At 41.8% G+C, this 22,536-nt stretch overlaps 1 protein-coding gene across 1 annotated transcript in view; it reads left to right on the plus strand.

Moving 5' to 3' along the window:
• RAB21 (RAB21, member RAS oncogene family) overlaps positions 1-21,536 on the plus strand; it is a 36,921-nt gene extending 15,385 nt beyond the window's left edge. The window contains exons 2-7 of the mRNA XM_078596727.1: positions 2,437-2,496; positions 12,593-12,700; positions 14,231-14,294; positions 15,729-15,783; positions 17,528-17,616; positions 18,822-21,536. Coding sequence (XP_078452853.1) covers positions 2,437-2,496; positions 12,593-12,700; positions 14,231-14,294; positions 15,729-15,783; positions 17,528-17,616; positions 18,822-18,958 — 513 coding nt within the window. The 3' untranslated portion in view covers positions 18,959-21,536. The remainder of the gene's footprint in view (positions 1-2,436; positions 2,497-12,592; positions 12,701-14,230; positions 14,295-15,728; positions 15,784-17,527; positions 17,617-18,821) is intronic.
• Positions 21,537-22,536: the final 1,000 nt, after the last annotated feature.

Consider the following 22,536-nt stretch of genomic DNA (forward strand, 5'->3'; position numbering starts at 1 on the left):
ACAAGGTGGTTCTTATATTTTCTTACCTCCGTGAGAGAATGCACTGAGATATCATTCACACCTTTCAGTATTGATTTCTCAAGCTTCAATTTGAGTCGACAATTAGGCAGATAATACTATGTTACATACCTCTCCCTCCACATGTAAAAAAATCTATGATTTTATGCATTAAATTAGCCACACAGTCTCAACACGAAGAAACGCAGGAAAGGCTTTTTGACATTCATCGTCTCACCAGTCAGGCTTGCTTGAACCAATGCTGGTGAACTGTCAGATGTTTATAGGCAACGACCTTCTGTTAGATATGGGTCCTAGTTCAATGCAAATCTACATAGTACATGAAGACAAACTAATAATGAGTGCCTGTCGAGAAAAGTAACCAAATTACGAGGTATAATTTGTGCATATTTACTTCGTTCGTAATATCTTCCATAACGATTATAATGATTATTTTGTGTTAATGGTTATTTTTTGATGGGCATTATGAAGTGATAGCTCTCACTCTAGCAGTGTACTTACCTGGCAAAATACAGTGAAGCAGAGTTCATGACTGTATATGCAAGAGAGCTATTGAGGTAACAAGGAATGAATCACCTGATCTGATTGAGCCATGACGAGCACTATTTAAGGGCATTTTTTTCTGAATTTGGTGAAATTATATTACGGTTCATACCATTTTCTGAAAGGCTTTTTGTTGTTGAAATGTTACTTTAATGTGGTATTTATCAAACTATGCATATAAGCATTAATACGAGTGGAATTATGTTTTGCCTGACTTAACAGCGATGAACTAATTTGACTAGATTTCCCTTTAATGGATTTTGTTATGTTTTCCTGCACAAGCACGCAGATAATTGTTTTACTCACATTCATATATTTGTAATTCGCAACTCCACTTGTGTACAGTACATGGTATATTATATTATAGTGTTAAGTTGAGTAAAAATGTTGAACTTTAGTTCATTGTCGTTTGAACTGAAAACCCTGATGGAATATGGAATATAGTGATAATATTTTCTTTCTCTACGTGTATTTATGGCCACTGCTGTTAATGCCCTCATTCATGACTTTTTGTCATATGAGACTAAATTAAAGCATTGCTCTTCAGGGTTCAGGGTTATCATTGTAGTTAAGAGCTAGAGTTACGGCTCGGCTCCTATTGTCGATGTGGAAATGGGGTGTTGACAGAAAGGATGTGCAGCAATCCTTCGAAAACCGAGGGGATTACGTTTCTGGAAAATACCGCCGTAGGCAAATCCGTGGTTGGTAAAGTACAGGGTTATGGAAAATAGGAGGTTCGAGGCTGCGGTCAGACTTGTCATGGCTTAATTAAATTGCCTGTTTCTTCACTAGACACGAATAAAATGCAGTGAATTATATAATAACATAGTGAAACATAAATAAAGATTACATTAACTCGATATACCTTTAATATTGAGGGTATAAGTCCATGATTATGACGAGGACAATGAGATAATGGGGAAGGGTTGGAGGAAGGAGGAGGGGCTCAGCCCACCCTCCCGTTCTTCCTCCGGTTCATCAGTGAACAATGAGTGGGCAGACGAGGGGAGGCAGGCACAGAGGCAGGAATGGACAAGGAACACCACCAGCAACACTATCCCGAATAACATCACTTTTTTTTAATGGTTAGAATGATAGACTCATTAACCCCAAAGAATCGCCCCACAGACACAACACTCTCACTATATACAAGCCTAAATAACACTTGCACTTTACTCCTCAAACCCATCACTTGTCTTTCTCTCTGGACAGCTGATAAGCTACGCAGCGCTAGGGGTGGCACGGAGGAGAATGGGACCCCGGAAAATTTATAAATGCTTGTTGCAGACGTCTGCTTACCCGGGGATACTCAAAATTTCTAGGCCGCATTTGGTCAATTGGTATACAGATAATAAACCGTGAATACATGAATTCCGCAGTTGGCTAGTCCGTGGGTGGAGAGGGTTTGCTGTATTTTGTGGAACCCACGTACCAATTGAACATTGTTGCTGATGTCATTTAACATGCCAAACACTAATTACATTTTTCTGCAATTAATCCATGAGTCTCTTTCTCCTTGGTATTGGGTGTAGCTACCACGGTTGACCACAGATTAAAGGATATGCAATGTTTCCCCCATGTCAGCATGGATTATGGAAGTTCTGCTGTATTTCCTGTGTAGAGATTAACCCATTTCTTTTCCTTAACAGTTATCAGCTTACATTGACAATTATCCACAAATGAGGCTCGATATGCATCTTAAATAATGGGTGATAAATTAAAATGTTCTCCCACATTCTACGGTTTACTGCAAACGTAATGCATTTATCTGGTGTTTGTCATGCGCAGAGTGATACTCAATGCTTTGCGTTGTATAACAGTTTACATGTTTGGTCATTCTCATGTTTTATTATGTGTGTATTTTTTCTCCTGCAGGCATCCTTCTTGACCAAGAAACTGAATATCGCTGGGAAAAGAGTAAATCTGGCCATTTGGGTGAGAATAATTGCATTTGAGACATTGCACAGTGAGTTGTTTGGTGATGCTGCATTGTAAGTAGTCCATAAACACATAACAAAAATATGACGCCTTTATCAATAACACTGCATTCATCCATCAATCTCCCTTGAAAGTAAAAGTATGTAGAAGGTGACATGTTCGGGCAAGGTCCCGTTCACAGCACATAGAGAGGCCGGAGAGGTTAGAGAGGTTGACCTCTGTGAAGAAGGACCATAGCTCAAAACGTCACCTACTGCATACGTTCCCTTTGAAGGCAGTGTTATCGACGATATGTATTCTTCAAAATACAATAAAAGCAAGATGTTGAGATTTTATGCCATGGTCCCACCGCTACGTCTTGTGTGGTAGTGGCAGGGCATAGTTTATGCATGGCTCCTGCCAAGCACTGTTAACGCCACATATTCCAGTTGAGCACAACACGTGCTGCAGATTAATTAGAATGCACTGCCAGAATTTCACACTGGCTGATGAAGCTACTGCTTTGGAGTTAATTTGTTGTTTGATTGCCACGCAGTTGGTTGTCGATTATGTTATATTGTGGTACTTTCAAGTTTTCTTAAAGCAAAACTGTAGACTGGTCCAGTGCCTCAGAAAAGTAGTCTGGCACCGCCAATTTGAGGTACTTATCTTTTATAAAGGTGTTCATTTATAGTCCTTAACATTTGTGTTTAATTTCTGGATTAACTTATGTAATAAAGTTGTGCTATAATTTTGATTCTCAAGGAAAGCACTGCAATAAGTGACTAATTGTTTGCTGCCACCATTGTCAAAATAAAAACAAATGTAGTTCTAGCGTTTTTCACGAAACATTGCATGATATTTAGTTTTTCACTTCCCTGCTCCTTGTCTGTTTCCACTTCCTTTAATGTGGCCTGGCGCTCTAAAATTACTTGTCCCCTGTGACGTGTTGTCATAAGTGAGCTTTGGGTTAATGCGAAGCGAAATATGTGGAGTGAGAGGCGGCAGAGGGGTGGAGCGAGAAGCAGAGATGGAGATGGCACAGGAGACATGAGCATGGAATTCAAGCTGTCACTTCCTCCTACTCTGCTCATTTCTCCCCTGTCTTTCTTGTGCTGTTTATCTCTCTCTATAAGCTTCTCTCTCACACAATACCCCCTCTCATGCTCTGTGATTATCTCAATCTACACACATCTGGACCAGTTGTTCATCTGCTTTTGTCACTATACATCTCCGCATGGTATTTATGCTTCTGTCACTTGATTTTCATGGCAGAAAATAGCATTCTCTGATCTAAAGTTTTCTCAAATACAAACGTTCAGGTTTTCCAGTCCCCTGAAGAACATATTAAAATGTTACTGTTTTATAAACCTCAAGCAGGCAATAATTTTCATCCACATACCTTCTCTTCAACTTGGTGTGTTGATTAACTTATGCTAATTACGTCATTTAATATATAAAACTAACTTTTTGTTTCCATATCTATCTCCACATACAAAAAGAAAGTATTGTTTTATACAGCCCATCCACCAAACTGATTTCTGGGAGTGCATCTTACAAGCAGCATGATTATTTTGTGGATTGTATTAGAAAGTTCTGCGTCAGACTGGCTAGGACCCATGTCTAATTCAAAGGTTCCTTGCCAATTAACATTTGTCAGCTCACTAGCATTGCTTCATGTAAGCCTGACTTGGTGTGGTCTGTGACTGTTGTTGTTTTGCTGCCTTGCCCAAGCTAGAATTTGGTGTTGACTAATTAGCAGGAATGTATGTGTTGTGACATAGAATTAGCTGTGTAGCAGCATAGTGCTGCTGCTGGCGGGGAAGGGGATCTGCAGCTTACAGCAGCTTTGACAGCAGCAGGCAAGGTAATACACCAGAGGGGGATCTAGGGGAAAGGTCACGGAAGGGACACACCAGGAACTCTCGGGCAGGTTCTAGAAAGGGGGCATGGCCGGGGGCGGAGCCAGGCCACGCTGACAGTATAAGAGGGGCCCCGAGGGGGGACCTCGGGGCTGTCGTTTGGAGTGGGATCCCCATCATGCTGCTGGAGTCTTCACCGTCGTGTCCGTCTTCACCATCTCGGTGTCGCCAGTCAGGCAGTCTACCAGCTGTCCTGACTGGGAACCATAGTCGACTATAGACGGATTATTTGGAAGTTAACCTGTTGGTGCGTGTTAATAAACAGAGTGCCTCCAACTGTTAGTGTCTCCGATTCAGTCACTACATATGTACTTCTATAATTTGTGCTTGTACTATTTATTTACTTATTTTTAGTGACTTGCTTACTTTAAAAAATCATTTTTGCTCTTATGTCAGTTTTTTGTACTATTTGTTTATTAACTCGCTGACCCACCCCTACTGGTCAAAGAGCTTCATAGCTCATCGGATTCCACCAGCCTAAATACAGACTCTGATTCTAGCAGCTGATAAGACTCTTAATTGTTGAAATCTGTTCAGATCTTACTTGCATTGAACCATTGCTTCTGTTAAGATGCCCTCCCAGAAGGGCATCTGGCCAATGCGGTGGCAAGATGTTAACTACCTCGCCTGGTATACAAGAGTTTGGGGCTTCTATCCCAACCCTGACGCCTGTATTTTAGGAGTTTGCATGTTCTCCTCGTGATCACATGGATTTTTATCCGGGTTCTCTGGATTTTCCCTCCACATTTAGAAACATGCATTTATATTATCTGGCTGTTATACATTTCCACTTGATAAGCCACTTCGTTAAGCTATCATTTGTGCGACTGATTACACATGATAGCTCAGTAAGGCCCTTTGAGCTATATAGCTGAGTCGGCCTTACTTGGTAAAATAACAATAGTTTATAGTTTTGTTTTTAGTTTACATTTATTTGTTTATGTGAAATAAAAAAACGATATCGACAGGGGGCATTAGTTATTTTGTAATGGACTTTCTCCACATAGATTTTTCATGATTATTATTTTACAATACTTGGCAGTATCACACGTAACATCTTTTTCTGTAATGACATAAAACAGTTTAATATTGATTTGATTTCATCCATCTATCCATGTGCTGGATGTTTGGTTGCAAGAGGCCTGGTGATACAGGGGTGAAACGAACTGTGTGCACATGTGCCTAGAGATGTACAGCTATTCACGTGTCTTATAAATCCCATTCCATTGCAAAGGTGGTTGTCCGTCCAGCCATCATGCGTAAAGTGTTAATTGGCTTAACATGTAGTTACCGCACAAACAACGTTTACTTTGTGGATAATATTGGTGCCTCATGCAAACAGAAATCCGTGACGGTGGCAAGCTCATTATTGCAACAGATATTTGCCTTCAAACAATGTAGCGGATGTGACCACTGCTGGGTATCACCCACCGGACATAGCAGTCGTGGCCAAAAGTTTAGAGACCAAGAAATATACCAAGCGGTGCACAAGATAGTAATATTTGTGTATGCACGCATAAGGGAATGTTTATTTTAAATGGCACACTGCTTGAAGTCTGGAACACACACCGTACCACTTTCAGAATTGGCACAACAATAAACGCATTTGCAGCAGCGGGAGCATTTGCAACGTTATCTGAAGCTTCCTTTTTTTACAAGAACAATATACAGCCTGATGAAAGGCACATTGAAACAATACAGTTACCTCCGTGAATTGGAAAATCTACCACTACACTTGCGACTTCTACACAGCACCAATCTGAAAAGAAGAATAACACGAACTTAGCAGGTCAGTCACTAAGTTTATATTGGCTAAGGCCCATTGAGCTAAGAATATATTTTTCAATGGTGACCTGGCCAACACGACTGATGTGATATTGCCAGTACATTACATGGCTGGGGACGATTTATAGGGGCTGAATAGAACAAAAGGAGGGAAATTGTATAAACATGGTTAAATAAACAACCATAACTATATACAATGGAAATCTAGTAAGTAGTCCAAATTAACATGCATGAAACTTCTGAGAGGAACTCGCATATAGCATTTAACATAGCATTTATTGCAGTAAGAATTACCATTACAATTCCCATTTTGCATTAACATTCTCAAGTTCCAGTCACAAAGAGCTTTACTGACGACAGTCAAAAGTGTGGCAGCAATAGCCATAAATTAATGCAGATCAGTTCAATGCAGATCGGTTCATTTGGAAGAGGCGAGTGAAAGCACGGACACATTCTCGAGACTTAAATGTACTACATCGGTTTAGTTTGCTACAATAAACAAAGAGGGTGGAAGCTGATAAAGGGAAGTTGGATTAGATTCCCCACTCCCAAAAATATGAGTTTAACAGATTGTACATGATATGTAATAAGTCTGTAATACAGCCTTTCATGAAGGTGTTGTGTATGTTAAGCTCATTGTGCTTTGTTACAGATTGCAGATCTTTAATTTAACACGGTGTTAAGTCCCTACTTTGGAAGAATAGCTGAAGCCTAATTTTTATTGGGGCATTATTCAAATAAATCTCCCTGTTTTTCCATGCATATGAAAATATTTTTCGAGTAAATTGTTTGCAACTGCTCAGCATTTTCAATCGGGGATTTGTTTTAATATGCACAGCATTTAAATCGCCTGGTAGAGACTGCCATCCCATACATTCTGTCTGTATAATTTATCTTTCATAGTGCATTGTTTAATTAGTTGCAGGGTGTCAGACCGTTTCCATCACCGGAAGGATATCCCTCCAATTAGTCTTGCTTCAAGGTGTTTTATTATGCTCTCTTTATGTGCTGGGGATGTGTGCGATGCAGTTTTTTTATGGTTTATTGAAAGGGAAAAAAAATCGACACCGAGGAGTTGTAGTGTCTATGTAGCTGTCAACCGCTCATGTGTGCATTGTTGCCTTTAATGTATGTGGACCATTGAGTGAAGATAAGTGTGTTCGTGATGGATGAATGTGCAAGGATCGGATCTCCACACGGAGGCAGCTTTAGGATGGACGCTTGTTGGGTGATGATCACCAAAGCCCGCGAGGTCAGACTAGACCGATACCTCACGTCCATGACCAATTCAAATAATGCTCGGCCCTTCTAATGTTGGCTACGTGCCCTGTTGCATGTATTATCTTACTTTTTATTGGTTCTGTGCTGTTACAACTGTGCTCTTAAACTTGCCATGGGTAGTAGTATTGTGCTCCTTCGTCACTTCACTCATTTTTGTTTCATTTTGAGTAGTGCGTTTACAGATTGGTTTCAATGTAATCTTTCATATATTTAGGATATTATAAAGTTAGGGTTTCACATTAATAATGTTTTATTTTTATTTAGTCTGTGAAATATATGAGGATGGTGCGGGCTATCTTTTAGTTTTTACAGAACTGAACAAAACTTCACAGGCCTGAGAGTTGGAGGAGAAGTGGTCTCATACGAGTCTAGTTGAGTATTTGTATTATTATTCGGGGGGAAAATATATAACGGATGCAAATACCTCCAATTTGAGTTTGTGCCTTGCCTGAAGTGCATTGCCTATGTTGTGTATTAAATTACAACGCTGAGGCAGGTCTTCAAGTAAGCGCTTGCGCCGGTTTATTAACAAGGGTTGGTGACTGGTGACAACTTCCACCAGTGGTAGGTGCCCTACACTCGGTCCTTCACGTGGACCCTCAGCTCTGTCCCTAGCCTCGGCGATCTCTTGGGCTCTCTCACTCGAGTCGGATCGGGGGTTCAGCCAACACCGACCGAACGAGGAGAGCAGCACCTTTTACGACTACAGCCGGCTTCTCTCCAGACTCCCTGAGCTCTACCCCTGGCTATCTCTTCAACCGCTCTCCATCCCGGGCTCCCACAACGACCCCGCTTTCGTCACGGGGCTCCCCTTAAGTACCCCCAGGTTACATGACGTCATCGCACCTCACAAGCGCGTATGATGTCGCGTCCCCATACTACCGACCCGGGTGTGAACATAACGAAAGCGGAGCTCCATTAACCCGAAGAGGAGACAACAATGGATAACAACAACAGGAACTATGTGAAGCGCGTGTGAAGGCGGAGCTGCCTGCAAGAACCCGAACATGAACATTAGGGCAGCACGGCAATAAGGAAGGCCCTCATCACACTGAACAACGCGGCAATTTTGACGACAATGGCTGGAGGCCGATGACAACGGGTCCCACTGGCCGTCATCGGAACCGAACGCCCCTTGAACGCATGTGAGCCGCAGGCCCGCTCCCACGTGCTGCGTCGGTCAGTGGGACAGACGACACGCCAGGTGGCAAGCGGCTCGACATTGGGGACTCCAAAGGAAGAGGCGTCGCCTCCGGAGCTGCTGGTGGGGGCTCTAGGCACACACACAGGGCGGACATCGTGCCCACCATCAAGACCCGTGTGAGCCGGCGTGTCGGACGCATCAATTACCGGCCGCTCGGAAAGTGGGGATGAATCCACGAGGCTAGGTGGTACATATCTTTTCAGCCGCGACAGGTGTACGATCCAGTGCCGGCGGCCGAAGCGAATGCGAACACATTGTGGGCGCCGGACCTCCACGACCTCAACAGGCCCTGCCAAGGGCGGTGCATTTTAGGGGACGTGCCAACAGGTACTTGGGGGCAGTGGAGCCACGCCTTTTGCCCCTTTTCCCATGGAAGGCCGGAGGCCTGATGTTTCGGCAGGCGCTCGTTAGCCGCCTGCCGGCTGGCCAAATTTTCCACAGCCGCCTGCCGTGCCTCGCGCAGCTGGTCGAGCACGACCTTCATCGGAGCGGCCACTGCGGACCCCTTTATCGAGGATCCCAGGTCCATTTGCACCTGAATGGGGATATTCCGGATCTCGGCAATACATTAGATAGAAGGGTGAGAACCCTGCTGAGACATGAGGGGCTAGCCTGTATGCGGCCAGGACCCCCGGGACGAACAGGTCCCAGTTCGACTGGGATGTGCTCACCTGGTGGCACAGCATAGATGTGAGGGTGCGGTTTAACCATTCAACCATGCCATGGGACTGAGGATGATAGGGCGATGTGTGATTTTTCTTGCTGCCAAGGAGGTCACAGACCTCCTTAAGCAGTCGTGAAGAAAGTTTTTTGACCTGGTCCGTTAATAGTTATTATGGCGCACCCTTGTCCTACACATAACCCTGCACAAGGACAAGGCCGACTGGTCTGGCAATGGCCACGTCATAGGCCAGCGCGTGAGGTACTCGACCCCAACTAAGATATATTTGTGTCCCCGTTGGGACGTCGGAAAGGGCCCCAAAATGTCAAGTGCCACAAGCTCATTTACACGAGCAACCCAGAAGGACTGCAGCAGGGCCCGATCATGGCCAACCGGGGCCTTCCACCGTGCACAATCGTGGCAACCTTTCAAAAACAGTGCCACATCACTCTCTACACCTGGTCAGTAGTAGTCCCGTTTAAGGGTCAACATGGTCTTATGATAACCCAGGTGCATAAGTTTCTCGGGAATGGCACGAGTCAATTTTCCTCACAGGCCAGTGGGTACAACCACACAATAGCGCTCCAATTCGGCATCCCAATGCATGAGGAGGCCGTCATGCACAGCGACAACCGGGCCCGCCGGTGGAGCTGAGCCCCGGGCGTGTAGCCCAACACAGCATCGTAACCATTTGCAAGTTGAACCACACCTCTCGGGAGAGACCCAGGCCAAATTCCATAAGCAATGCCACGCCCGGAGGTGGGGCCGCTTCGACCATTGCAACCAACTGGGCCGCGGTGTGAACCGGGGTTCTGCAGCGACGAACCCAGGGTACACGCGAACCCGCCCTCCGTAGGCAATCTGGACAGGCCATCCGCGTTCCCATGCTGTGTCCCCTTCCGGTAGATGACATTGAAGGAATATTTCTGCAGCACCTCAAGCCAGCGGGACAGCTGACCCGAGGGCTGATGTATCCGCAGGGAATATTGCAGGGCCGCATGGTCAGTTCGAACTGTAAACTGCCTGCCAAACAAATAAGGCCTATACAGCTGCAAAAAAACCACAATGGCCAGCAGATCCCTCTGGGTCACACAATACCGCTGCTCCGCGGGACAACACGCGACTGCCAGACATTTGGTCCTTCACGTGGACCCTCAGCTCTGTCTGTCCCTAGCCTCGGCTATCTCTTGGGCTCTCTCACTCGAGTTCGGATCGGGGGTTCAGCCAACACCGACCGACCGAGGAGAGCAGCACCTTCTATGACTACAGCCGGCTTCTCTCCAGACTCCCTGAGCTCTACCCCTGGCTGTCTCTTCAACCGCTCTCCATCCCGGGCTCCCACAACGACCCCGCTTTCATCATGGGGCTCCCCTTAAGTACCCCCAGGTTACATGACATCATCGCACCTTACAGCGCGTATGAAGTCACGTCCCCATACTACTCCTCTACACCTGGAAGGATGCCCTGCTAGTGGTGGCTGTCACCTTTGCCAGGAAGGGTGGGAAATTACAGGTGCTTTGCTGTTATTCGCCAGACTTGATTTTGTAAAGGAAAAGGGCTATAATCTGCAAACACTTTGAATTTTTCTCGAAATTGGTCTCGGAGAGGAATATATTGAACAATATTGTTGCCACATTCCATGAAAGTGCAGATTCCCCTAGCTTGATTGAATGGGGTGCATAATTTTGTTTTGAATTGTTGGAAGGGATTATCCAAGCCAGCAAACTTTTATAATACGACAAAAAATCAAACAAGGTGTTAACGATTGTGCAAACGGCCATCACTTCACATTATAACATCCAACAGTCACGTATGAGTTGTGACCAATTAACCGGGCACATGCAATGCAGTATTTGCATGGTGTACCTATAATTATCTCTGAATATTAATGTTTATTCATGGTGGAGCTTTTTTAATCTGGGTACAAATCATGCCACCCAACGCCGTACAAGAGCACTACACAACTGAACCGCGAAAACAACCGACGCAGTCGTAAACCCAACGCACTTTGGCCTCGCTATTTCAGACCGTGGTAGCCCATTAGACAAGATAAATACATATCAGAGAAAAAAAAACCTCAATCTATTTCCTAAAACACACTGCAGGAGGGCAGTGCTTGGTCACACACTGAGAACTGGCTTCCTCCTAAAACAATTGCGTGAGTCCAGCGCGTGACGCATGCCTATTACTCCTAGGTCCCTTGATTACCATGCCATGTTATGGTCTGCTTTTTTTTCCTATCTGTGAGTACTACACATTTCTTCTGTCCTCCATATAGCACATGTAGTAGTGTTATTATTATTTATTTTCGCTTGTCTTTTTGCTGCACGGCTGAAGGAAATCTATGTACGATTTTTTTTATTTCCACACTGCAGAGCTCTTCTGTTTGGTGAATGTAATTGTTATTCATGGTGGCAGCTGTAACTTTAGCATCACTGAATTATGGTTTGAATAAAAACAATTATATTAATACATACCATTACATCAGTATCTGTATGTTATTCTATTGCGGTAGTGTCTTTGTGTAGTATAACATTTATGATGTGCTAGTCACCGCTCCACTTTTGTTTTACTGACGCACTGGCACTGCCACATTACGGATCCTCTCAGCTATGTTCTAAATGCCAGGGTGTGCGGCTGTGTTCACTCTCTGGGATTTCCCCCACTGACTGGGTCATGATGCAGTGTGGTTTGTACGGGATCGTGAAGTCATGCTCATGCCCCACATCGATCTTGTGAAATGTTTTTAATCGGAAGCCAGGAAGCCAGCTTTTCATAGCTGTTGCAGGTATCTCAGTTGTTTAGTTCATGATCCCTCCAGTGTCTCCTTTTGGAATACATTAATTAACACATTTTCTATTAATTTGTTTCCTTTTGTGTTGGATTTTTTTTCACAATCTAAGTAGGTAGTGTAATGTGGCAGTGTCTGTGCTTGTATATAAATACATTTGGGTGGGACTAGCACTGCAACAAATGTTTAAACTGAACCACGCCAACATTGCAGACTCCTTGCCAAGCAGCCAAACTTTTCATCTCACTCCGCCATTCTCGGCTCTCCCTATCCTGTAAACATTCTTACAAATATATGAATGGATCCAGGGAAATCCTTCTTGGAAAGTTCTTCATGAAAAGTTTTCAACTACTTCTACCAACATATTTAAGTAATTGATCGGTGAATGTGCCAAGTGTTATAATTGAGTGACAGGGCGCATGGGCAGTGACTGGATTGTAAGCGCGTCTTCCTGTACCTGGTGTGTGCAGGACACAGCAGGCCAGGAACGCTTCCACGCACTTGGGCCTATCTATTACCGTGACTCCAACGGAGCCATTCTCGTGTATGACATCACGGATGAGGACTCCTTTCAGAAGGTATCGTTTACCGCACCAGCTGTAAACCGCCATTTTTCCTGTTTTACATTCACGCGTTTTAATTCTGGTTATGGAACCTTGTGGACCTGTTTCAACTAGACCAGTTCCAAAATTAATCCTACCTGTCTCCGTGATCCCAGTGTTGTCTTGTTCAAGTCAATATTAACTAATAATTGAATCTTCATAATTTGTTACTTTAGGTAATGTGATGTCACTAAATGATACCGCAATTTAAGGCTCTACATCCATTTATATTTTTAAATCATTGTGGAGTCTGCCAAATACACACTGAACAGTTTATCAGGTAAGTGTCGTCATCTGATTACAGAATTGTCACATCCAGGTCGACTTACCCATGTTGTTGGTGCTGGGTTTTGTCATGTTGAAACTATCTTTTTTTTTATTTAACATGTGTGCATGACATGGATGTATATTGGGGTCATAACCTCTTAATAAAATGCAAAAAATGTAATCTCTGCTATGTTTACATGCTTAACAACTGACTTGAATAAAGTATTTTATTCCAAACATGTTGACTAGAACTAGTTTTCCTAATTCAATAAAATTAAGACCATAACGTTTACATTTTAATTGGAATTCAAGTTATGTTTAGCACTACTGTATTTTGAAAGAAATAAGCATAATGGGTACAATTACCCTATTTTCATTCATTATAATTTCACGCATTCCTATTAGGGATTATTTTAGAAATTGAAAGTATTTTGGAAATTAGCACACTTACCCTCTTCATACAGTGACATATAGACAGTATATTCTTCTTTCGTATGGCTATAGATTGAGTAGCAGCTATAAATTAATGTCTAGGTTGTAAATCTTCTGTCGGCTTCCAGTTACAGCAATTGTGAAACCACTCCTGTCCTCTGAGAACGCTCTTTGAGAACGAGTTTACACAGACCCATGCACTTGCACAGAGACCCGTTGACTCGCACAAAGACCATATGCTCGCACAGTGACCCATCACAAATAAGTATATTTAAATAGGACAATGCAATTACTATATTTGTGTCTCATGAACTTAATTGACTTATTTTATATGTTTGTCCAGAATTAACTATTATATATTATCCAGTATGTGGTTTGTGGAAAGTTGTCCCATTAGTACACTTGGCTACGTACGGTGCGAAATAAGTTAAACTTGCATGCATAAATATATTAGAGATTTCTGCTGTTTTACTTGTTCCCTTACTTATTAATTGCCCTATCATATTTTTGACGTAAGATATGAATCACTTGTCACGTGTGAATGACTCTTTAAGACACTTGGCATAAAGGGCACTCTATCAAAAATAGATATTATTATTATTATTGCTATATCCAATAATTTCACTTGGATTTATGGGTTCCTAGCACAGTAAGGCTGACCAATGCACCACCTCTGTTTTCATTTAGAGTCTATCCATTACAATCGTTGTACAAATGAATTGCAGCACAATGCTTTTGAATTGGATAGTGTGATGTATTACAAATTACATTTGCCATGTGTGTTTGTGCTTCTATCTTTTTTTGCAGGTCAAAAACTGGGTAAAAGAATTAAGGAAAATGCTTGGAAACGACATCTGTTTATGTATAGTAGGTATGTCATTGTTCCAACATACATTTCAGACACTCATACAAAACATGTTTGTGTGCATGCTTGTTTCCGTGAATGATTGTAAAGTAGGGTAGAGTGTGGTAAGTATTGTATAAAAGCCCTTGCAAAGTTCTGCTGATGTATTTCATCTTAACTTAAAATGAGACATTTATTGCACCTTCCTGTTGATGTAATAATTAAGTAAGCAGGGTAATACTGTATGTGTGCTTAATTATGCAGAATGTCAAATGAAACAGGAGCTCACAAGAATGTTTACAAAATATATGTTTGAAGTTTATGCTAGTGGAGGCTCAAATTAAACTCGGATTTTTCAAACAATGCGATATCAGCTATGCACACAAATTGGGGCTAAAAATATTCCAAATGTTTAAGTTGATTGCAGCTCAGTAGATATCTGCACGCTAAAAGAAGAGCAATACGTGACAGTCTTTAGCCTTTGCATACTGCATTTAACCAATACGATGTTAAGGTATGTGGGAAGCTTTTAGCAACAAGGCCCATATTCATTATTATTTGCTTGTGAGCTTCAGTATATATGCAAAAATACCCCAATTAGCACAGTTAGCGACGTACGGTGCAAAGAAGTTCAACATACGTACATATAACTAATCACTGTCACCAGTAGCACTTGCCTTACAGCAGAAAAAATGGGTAATGGGTTGACATGTTGTGCATTGGCACTTCTTAATCGTGAAAAGTGACTAACTATTGAGATGGTGATAGTACTTTTCACTGAGTGGTCTAGAGAAAACTAGGGCATTTAAAAATACAATTACAAATAGACGCTTATTGAATTGACGAATGAACAGTTTTCCATTGGTTGAAACCGAGTGTAATAGGAAATGCCACGCTGATGGAGAAGCCTTTGTTATGATACATGATATGAACCCTTTGCTGTGTTAAGCCGCACCTCAATTCAGTAGCTGTGAACGTGGATACCTCCACAATATACAAGCCCTCAATGTATGTAAACAGGATTAAAATATTTATAAAATGTTCTTACATTCATTTCCCTCTCATACATTGATAGTTACTTATTTTATTATTTTTATCAAAACGATGTAAACAATACTAGCTTATCCTGTCCTGCAAGAATACAGGTTTTAAAATGCAAATAGTTTATACATAGCTATCTCCAACTCGGCCCACAAACTTTTGGTACAGGACTGACCATTAAGTATGCAGATTTGAGTGCTCCAAAACGCTGCTGATACATTCATAACAAAGGGAAAAGCCCTTTTACAATATTAAGCAAAGAAATACGAACAGAGGAATAATTTTTAGAATGATGCATGGCAAGTCAAATGTGTCATTTGCCTAGTAAATCATGAAAGCACATTCCTGTGACCTGTATAAAATCGTGTTTGAGCTTGCTGCATTCATTTTGTAAATGTACAATGTTTGTTTTGTGCACAGGTAACAAGGTAGACCTTGAGAAAGACAGGCATGTGTCCGTGGAGGAAGCTGAGGAGTGAGTACTTAAATAAACAATATTTAATGCGTGGAGATATCTGTGCTTTCTCTACTTTAAAGATACATTTTTACTCTTATTTGTAAACGTCCCTTTTCGCTCTAAATCCTGTTATCGTTGGAGAACAGCCAATGATATGATTTTTGCTGTTAATCACTTACGGCAGAAGATTTTCAGACAAAATTGTCGAATGCATAGGAGCGTTATTGTTTTTCTATAGCTTATGCTCACTAGTTCTACATAATCAAGGGGTCCAATACACTTGCATGACACGTTACGAATTATACGCAAAAATAATAAGCCATGGAAATGCCACGAATGCTCTGGTGATATTCCTCATTCCACTCTTCTCTTGCTGGGGGCATTTATTTTCAGGTGAGATCAGGCTTGCGTTGACAGCTTTCTATCTAATGCCGACTGGAGGAAGTTTCTATACCTCGAAGTGTGATGTCACATCTTACATCAAATCTTAAAGTACTCGCTTGTCTAGTTGTCATCCTCCCCTTGAAAAGAAGTTTACATTTCTATCACTTTGCACTCTGCGAGCAGTCAAATAGCCCCTATGATCCACTCAGGTGTGACGGGATCTACAGCCAGCAGTCCATTGACATAAGGGCTCTGTACATCTCCACATGTACTTCTTCAACAACATGTCTGAGGTTCAATGGACTCCTCATCAAAGTGCAAGAATGCAGCAACTTGAACCACTCCCACACTTTAGTCAGTTTTGACACGATGTTTTTATTTTCATTCATATCATCGCAATATGTTTCAGGAGCTAAATGCCAATCATCGGGGTCTACTAGCCATGATGAGAGGGCTGATTTAGTGTAGTTTTGATATTCCTCCGTTGAATGAGCATAGACGACGGTGGTTTGCTTTTGTGTTCCATATTTTGGGTGAGATTGTGGTCACCTCGCAGTGACCCCCCTCACCTGTTGTACCTTTCTGTGTCACCTTAAACACAGCTCATACTGTCAATATTGGAGAAATGGACCATTGCCACCTTAATATAGCATAGAGCGGTGTTCCTTGCATAGCTGAAGACCCCCAAAAGGTTGAGACCCCCCCCCCGTCTCAGCATTTGGATGGTTACTGTGTGCAAATGTAATTCCCATATTTGGATATTTCCATGGTGGTGTGTATAGGGAGTTGATAATCCCAACCATTTCGGAGAAATCGCCAAAATGTCCGCATGTCGTAATGACTGAAAAGGTGATGTGGAGATGTTCCTGTTCCACTGTCGGGATACTATGATGCTGTCGTGGATGGATTTCGTGGCATTCTGGGTGCAGTGTGAAATTTTGTTTATGCGGAAATTCCATTTTATTAATCGAAAAGTTTATTATTTGTCAATCGCATTAATGCAAATTCCATAAACTAAACGTTTGTAAATCGAGCAATACCTGGAACAGTATTTCCATTAAGATTCCACACTAAATAGCACTGACTACATTCAAGTTAATTTGATTCAGAAGCTTAAATGAGGTATGAATGCGCCTGAACATAAGAGGATATTTATATCTCACTGTATTTAGCATGTGCCTCGCCCCCCTGTGTCCCACTTGAGGACCTGGTGCAGTGTGCCAAACCAGCGCTGAGAATGCTACGCCATCTGGGCCTGGTGCTTACTCCAACACACTTGCGTTATTGGCCATTGAATACGAGTGCTTACAGCAATTACTCGAGCATTTTTCCCAAGCTATGACCTCATGTCTGTTTGTGTGTTTGCCTGTGTTCATAGGTACGCAACGTCAGTAGGAGCCAAGCACTTTCATACATCCGCCAAACAAAACAAGGGCATCGAAGAGCTCTTTCTGGACCTTTGCAAAAGTACAGTAGCTATTCCAAAAAATATTCATGCATGTTCTGCAGCTTGTTTGAGAATACAAGTGCTGATCAAAACCTATACCATTGTATATTGTTCCCTTAATGATGAATATATATTATTTTTTATTATCATTATGAGCCCTCCAGTGTGATGTTGGCAATAGATCCTGAACCTATTGTGCCATTTGATATGTAAATCCTCTCAAGAGATTCCCACTGTCTCATGTTGAAGTCAAAGTGCCTGCATGGTCAAATGAGGATTGGGTGACTCTTTGTCCACTGCTAAAAGTTTACTTTCCTAAAAACAGGGGCCAGTCTCTCCATAGGTTACCCACTGTCAATTTCCCACAAAGTAGTGTTTGTTTTATTAACCTAAAGAGGACAATAGACCGAGTTGAAACTGATTTCCGCACCTTTGATTAGCATGGTTGGCTATGTGCGGTGCGAAATAAGTTAGCCATACGTATCAGAATTTTAACTCTGAACTCTGATTGAACAAATAATTGACTTTACCCTTTCTGGAAATAATACAAGAGGTGTTAAGAGGTTCAAACACAAATTTGACACCTATTGCAAAGCATCTGCATGAACCACACATGCATGTGCTAAAACATGCACCAAATGTGCTTATATAATATATGCATTGTCTTTGAAATTGATTGGCCTCCTTTATAGCCTTGTCTCACCAGTGTTAGACGAGAGAATGCCAAATCGTGAACGGCTCAAATGTAATCCAAATATCAACACACTAAGACCTTTGGCTGAACGGTTATATTTATGTGACCATATTGTAATGGTATCAAAATATTTTTAAAGTCTATATAAACTTTTTTTATTTTACCAGGTAAGGTCCACTGAGCTATATAGCTCTTTTTCAGAAGCAACCTGGCTTCAAACGATAGCTCAACGATGAGGCTTATCACGTGTAAATGTATAACAGCCAAATCCTCGAAATGCATGTTTATAAATGTGGAGGGAAAAAACGGAGGCCCCGAAGATAAATCCACATGAATCATGGGGAGATAGACACGCAAGCTCCAAATATACAACAATCATCAGGGTCGGGATCGAACCCACGACTTTCTGTATACCAGGTGAGATAGTTAACACCTCGCCACCGCGGAATCCTTTTAAAGTAGGGACATCAGTGATTGGGATTCAAATGACGACAATGACTACGATGATGATAACAATGGTGTGTGTTTAAGGAATGCTGGAGACGGCGCAGTCAGAGGAGAGCGGGAAAGGGAACGGCGCGTCCCGTGGCGGCAGCACGCGGCGCGGGGTGCAGATCGTAGACGACGAGCCCCAGCAGCAAGGCTCCGGAGGCTGCTGCTCCTCCTGAGCTCCGTCCCACACTCCTCCTCCTTCCTCAGCAACCACCTCCACCATTGGGCCCTTTTTACAACAGCTTGGAAGTCGCTCCATGCATGTTCACCGACAGTGCTTGGAAAGCAATCATGAATGCTCATCCGTCGTTTATCCGACGTGAATCTCAAGTGTGGGGGGTGATGCTGATCTGGCTTAGTCGGTTGCCTGAGAATCTGGCTTGAGAATCTTGATGGGCATAGACGTAAGAAATTTGTAAGCAGTGCGTGCAGTGCAGCTGCCTCATCGCTTTGCGGAACAGCTTATACATCAACATTATACGTGTTGACATTTGAACATGAAACAATATTTACAATCTAAATTAAAAAGTTTTGCCAATGAAATTTACTGAAAAATGTATGTCAAAATATAATAATAAATTGAGGCGGAGAGCAAGCACCGCGTGTTTATCTTTCTGTAAACATCCTAACGTGGGGCGCCTCGGACTCTTACTTAAGATTTGGCGATTTAATTGCATTAAGACCTGTTGTAAAAAGGGCGATTAAAATAGCAAATTTATGATGAACATGACACCCTTTAATTATTGGAGTGCCATGTTGCTGAAAGAAGTCATTTTATAACTTTTGACACCTGTAATTCGCACTAGTGTTCTCCCACAACGATAGAAGATGTACAACCCTTCCGGATTAACAGACCACCAACTTTTTGTGTGCTTCGTAGGCATTTGTAAGGGGTGTCTAACAAAGTATCCCTTCTGTGTTTTCCTTTCAAAATGTTGGACAACTGCTATCTTTACTGACAATTCAGACACAAACCATGGTTGTACCTGGACACATGACATGTTGCATATTAAGAGGATTGGCGAATTAAATTTGTTAAAAAATGCACGGCATTTTCTCCATCACTTGGCATGAATTTGTGCTTAGGATGAATAACAGGGAAGTTGTAATCTGTTTCACATGCACCAAGGACCCCAATATAGTTTCATTTTAAACTTTTACATTTGCAAAACAATATTCGTAAGAAAATGACCAAACGTTCTAATTAAGGTCCTCCTGAAATAAAGAATTGAGTTAATTTAAGGTTTTCCTCGTTAAATACTGTAATTTACGTTTTGCGATTATAATTTTATCATGTGTTGATGTTTTCTCATGCCCAAGTTGCACACCACTTGTGATGTGCCTTTTGTTTGGATGGAACACATTTGGTGTCCCTACTATGTCACTACTCCGTTCATTGTTGAAGCTGGCCTAAGTCTGGATTTTCCACCCTCAAGCCTGCATATCTCTTGCATCTCTTGTGTTTCTCCACTCAATACATTTGCCCCCCCCTCCCAACCCCCTTCAGGTGTTTTCCGCGTACAACGAACGCACTTCTGTTTTTCCAAATAATGTCTTGCGTGTTTAGCATTGCTACATCCGTGCTGTGTTCTGGGTCAACAATGTATTTTCTTCAATTATTAAGAGCATTAATGCTACAAATTAAAAAAATTCACATTCGGGTTTTATATATGAGTAAAGAAGCATATACATACTAATCATAAATTGATATCAATTCAGCTTGAGTAATGAGACATTTCACGAAACACCCTAGGAATTTATGCATGCAGTGTTTAGCCATTTGGAAGAATTGAAAAGTCATTTCCAGGTGCCTCTGACCCATAACGCTGAGATCTTGGACATGTCAGTGTTGCTAAAATTAGACGTGGATTTGGCATGCATTGGCTTGATTAGAAGTTTCCTGGCCAATGGAATAGAATATTGTTACATGCTGGTATGCCCCCTTTTGGTGTCGTTCGAAGTCCTGTTGTTAAATATCGATTGTATGACTTAATTACTGCTGTGTTAAAGTTTATTTAGTTGAAAACGACATTTTCTCTATATGAAAAAGATGTTGCGATATGTGGTTGTTAATAAAGCTGCAACTTTAAAGTGACTTTTGAAGGACAAGATCCCTCGCTGGAGGAGCGGTGCAAGTAGTGTGTTAAGATGCTGCACTGGGAAGGCTACAGCAGACAGCTGTTTTTGGAAATTGTCGAGCGATGACACTAGTAGACATCGGCACTATCCTGTAAAAATGTTGGCGTCTTATTTGTAATGGACAGCCAACATTCAAGCCCCTAGCATTTTGGTGTGGAACGCACATTAGGAATTTGAAACATCAACTAAAATTGTAAAACTCAATAGTGTAGTTTTTAATTCGGCATTGAAAATGTATACGGCACATTTTGTATTTGTGATGGTGATATCTGGGTATGCATACAGGGGTTTCTTCAGATAGATGGTGAGTAGGAAGCGGAATGCCGACCTTCAACTTGAATGTTGATAACTGTGGCTTGCCTAATGACAGGATACATTGTTGTACTTTTTTTCACACGTTATCTCTATTCGTTGTGTCCAGAATCCCTTGAAAGATGTAAGGCAAATGCAAACTCTCACGTCTTGCCACAAAAAAATACCTATTGCACCGTTTATCCATTTGCTTTTTAAATTTAATTCTCAGTGCTAAACTATGTTAATTGACACTTTCTTGCAGTTTGTGGCAGCTGGAATGTTTGACCATACAGTAAAGGTTTTTCAATACACACCAGAAAATGGTAATTTTTGTTGTCGGTTTCTCAGATAAAGTATGCATTTTGCCGAGCTGCCAGCATGTGATGCGGAGTTCGGCACGATGGGAGTATTTGGTATTTAAAAGTGCCATTTGATCTGCCATGCTCGTGTCAACTTTTTCTAAAGCTTCTGGCAAAACTGCCCCCTCAAGATTCAAAAGGTTTTAAATTATTATTCTGAAGGCTAGATCCAAATTAGTTTATTTCAGGGGAAGTATTTTTTTTAGGAGGGTGTTAATATTTCAGTTGCCTTGGGTGCCCGACTAACTTGACGTTCAAAAAACCATTGAGTGCATTCTCCCGTCTCGTCACTTAAAACCCTGACATTGAGAAGGGAATTATTTAATTAAATCCACATTTTAACTGGCATTTGATGCTTAATTGTAACACTACTGTATAATTATTTTAAAAAAACGTGTATAGGTTAAATAAAAATGGGAAAATTATTTTCCTTAAATCTATAAGATTCCCACAAGGCCTTTTGAAGGACGGTTCATCCAGGTGACACGCCAGTCACTGGACACAGGCTTGGATCAGGCATGCTTCCAGCAGGGAAGGTCCCTTCCCCAGTAAGACATGTACATGGCTCTGCAGGCTGCCGTTTCTCCACAGTTAAAAAGAACGCACGCTACATGCATGTTGTGCATGCTGCTGTTGGGTATTCTCGATTTGTGCAGACTGTAATTGACACTTGTAAAAGTATTATTTAAAATACAGCATATAAAGTATTTTACTCATGTTTCACTTACAATATTTGCATCGTTATTGTGTGTATAATTCTGAAGTTTTACGGCTGTGTGATTTTAATCACAGGATAGGAACACTACAATCTTGTGGTACTTTTTTATTTGACCAGAATCTTTTTCTTTTATTTTTATATATAAAAGTCCGCGCGCTCGTGCTTGCGGGGGATTTGGCTCTCGGACGGTGGGCTATATGTAGAAAAAAATTTGCCGGGCGACACGCCCTAAGCCCCGCGGTAG

Source organism: Lampetra planeri, chromosome 8, assembly GCF_965212315.1.
Source record: "Lampetra planeri chromosome 8, kcLamPlan1.2.h2, whole genome shotgun sequence".
Lineage (NCBI taxonomy): Eukaryota > Metazoa > Chordata > Hyperoartia > Petromyzontiformes > Petromyzontidae > Lampetra > Lampetra planeri.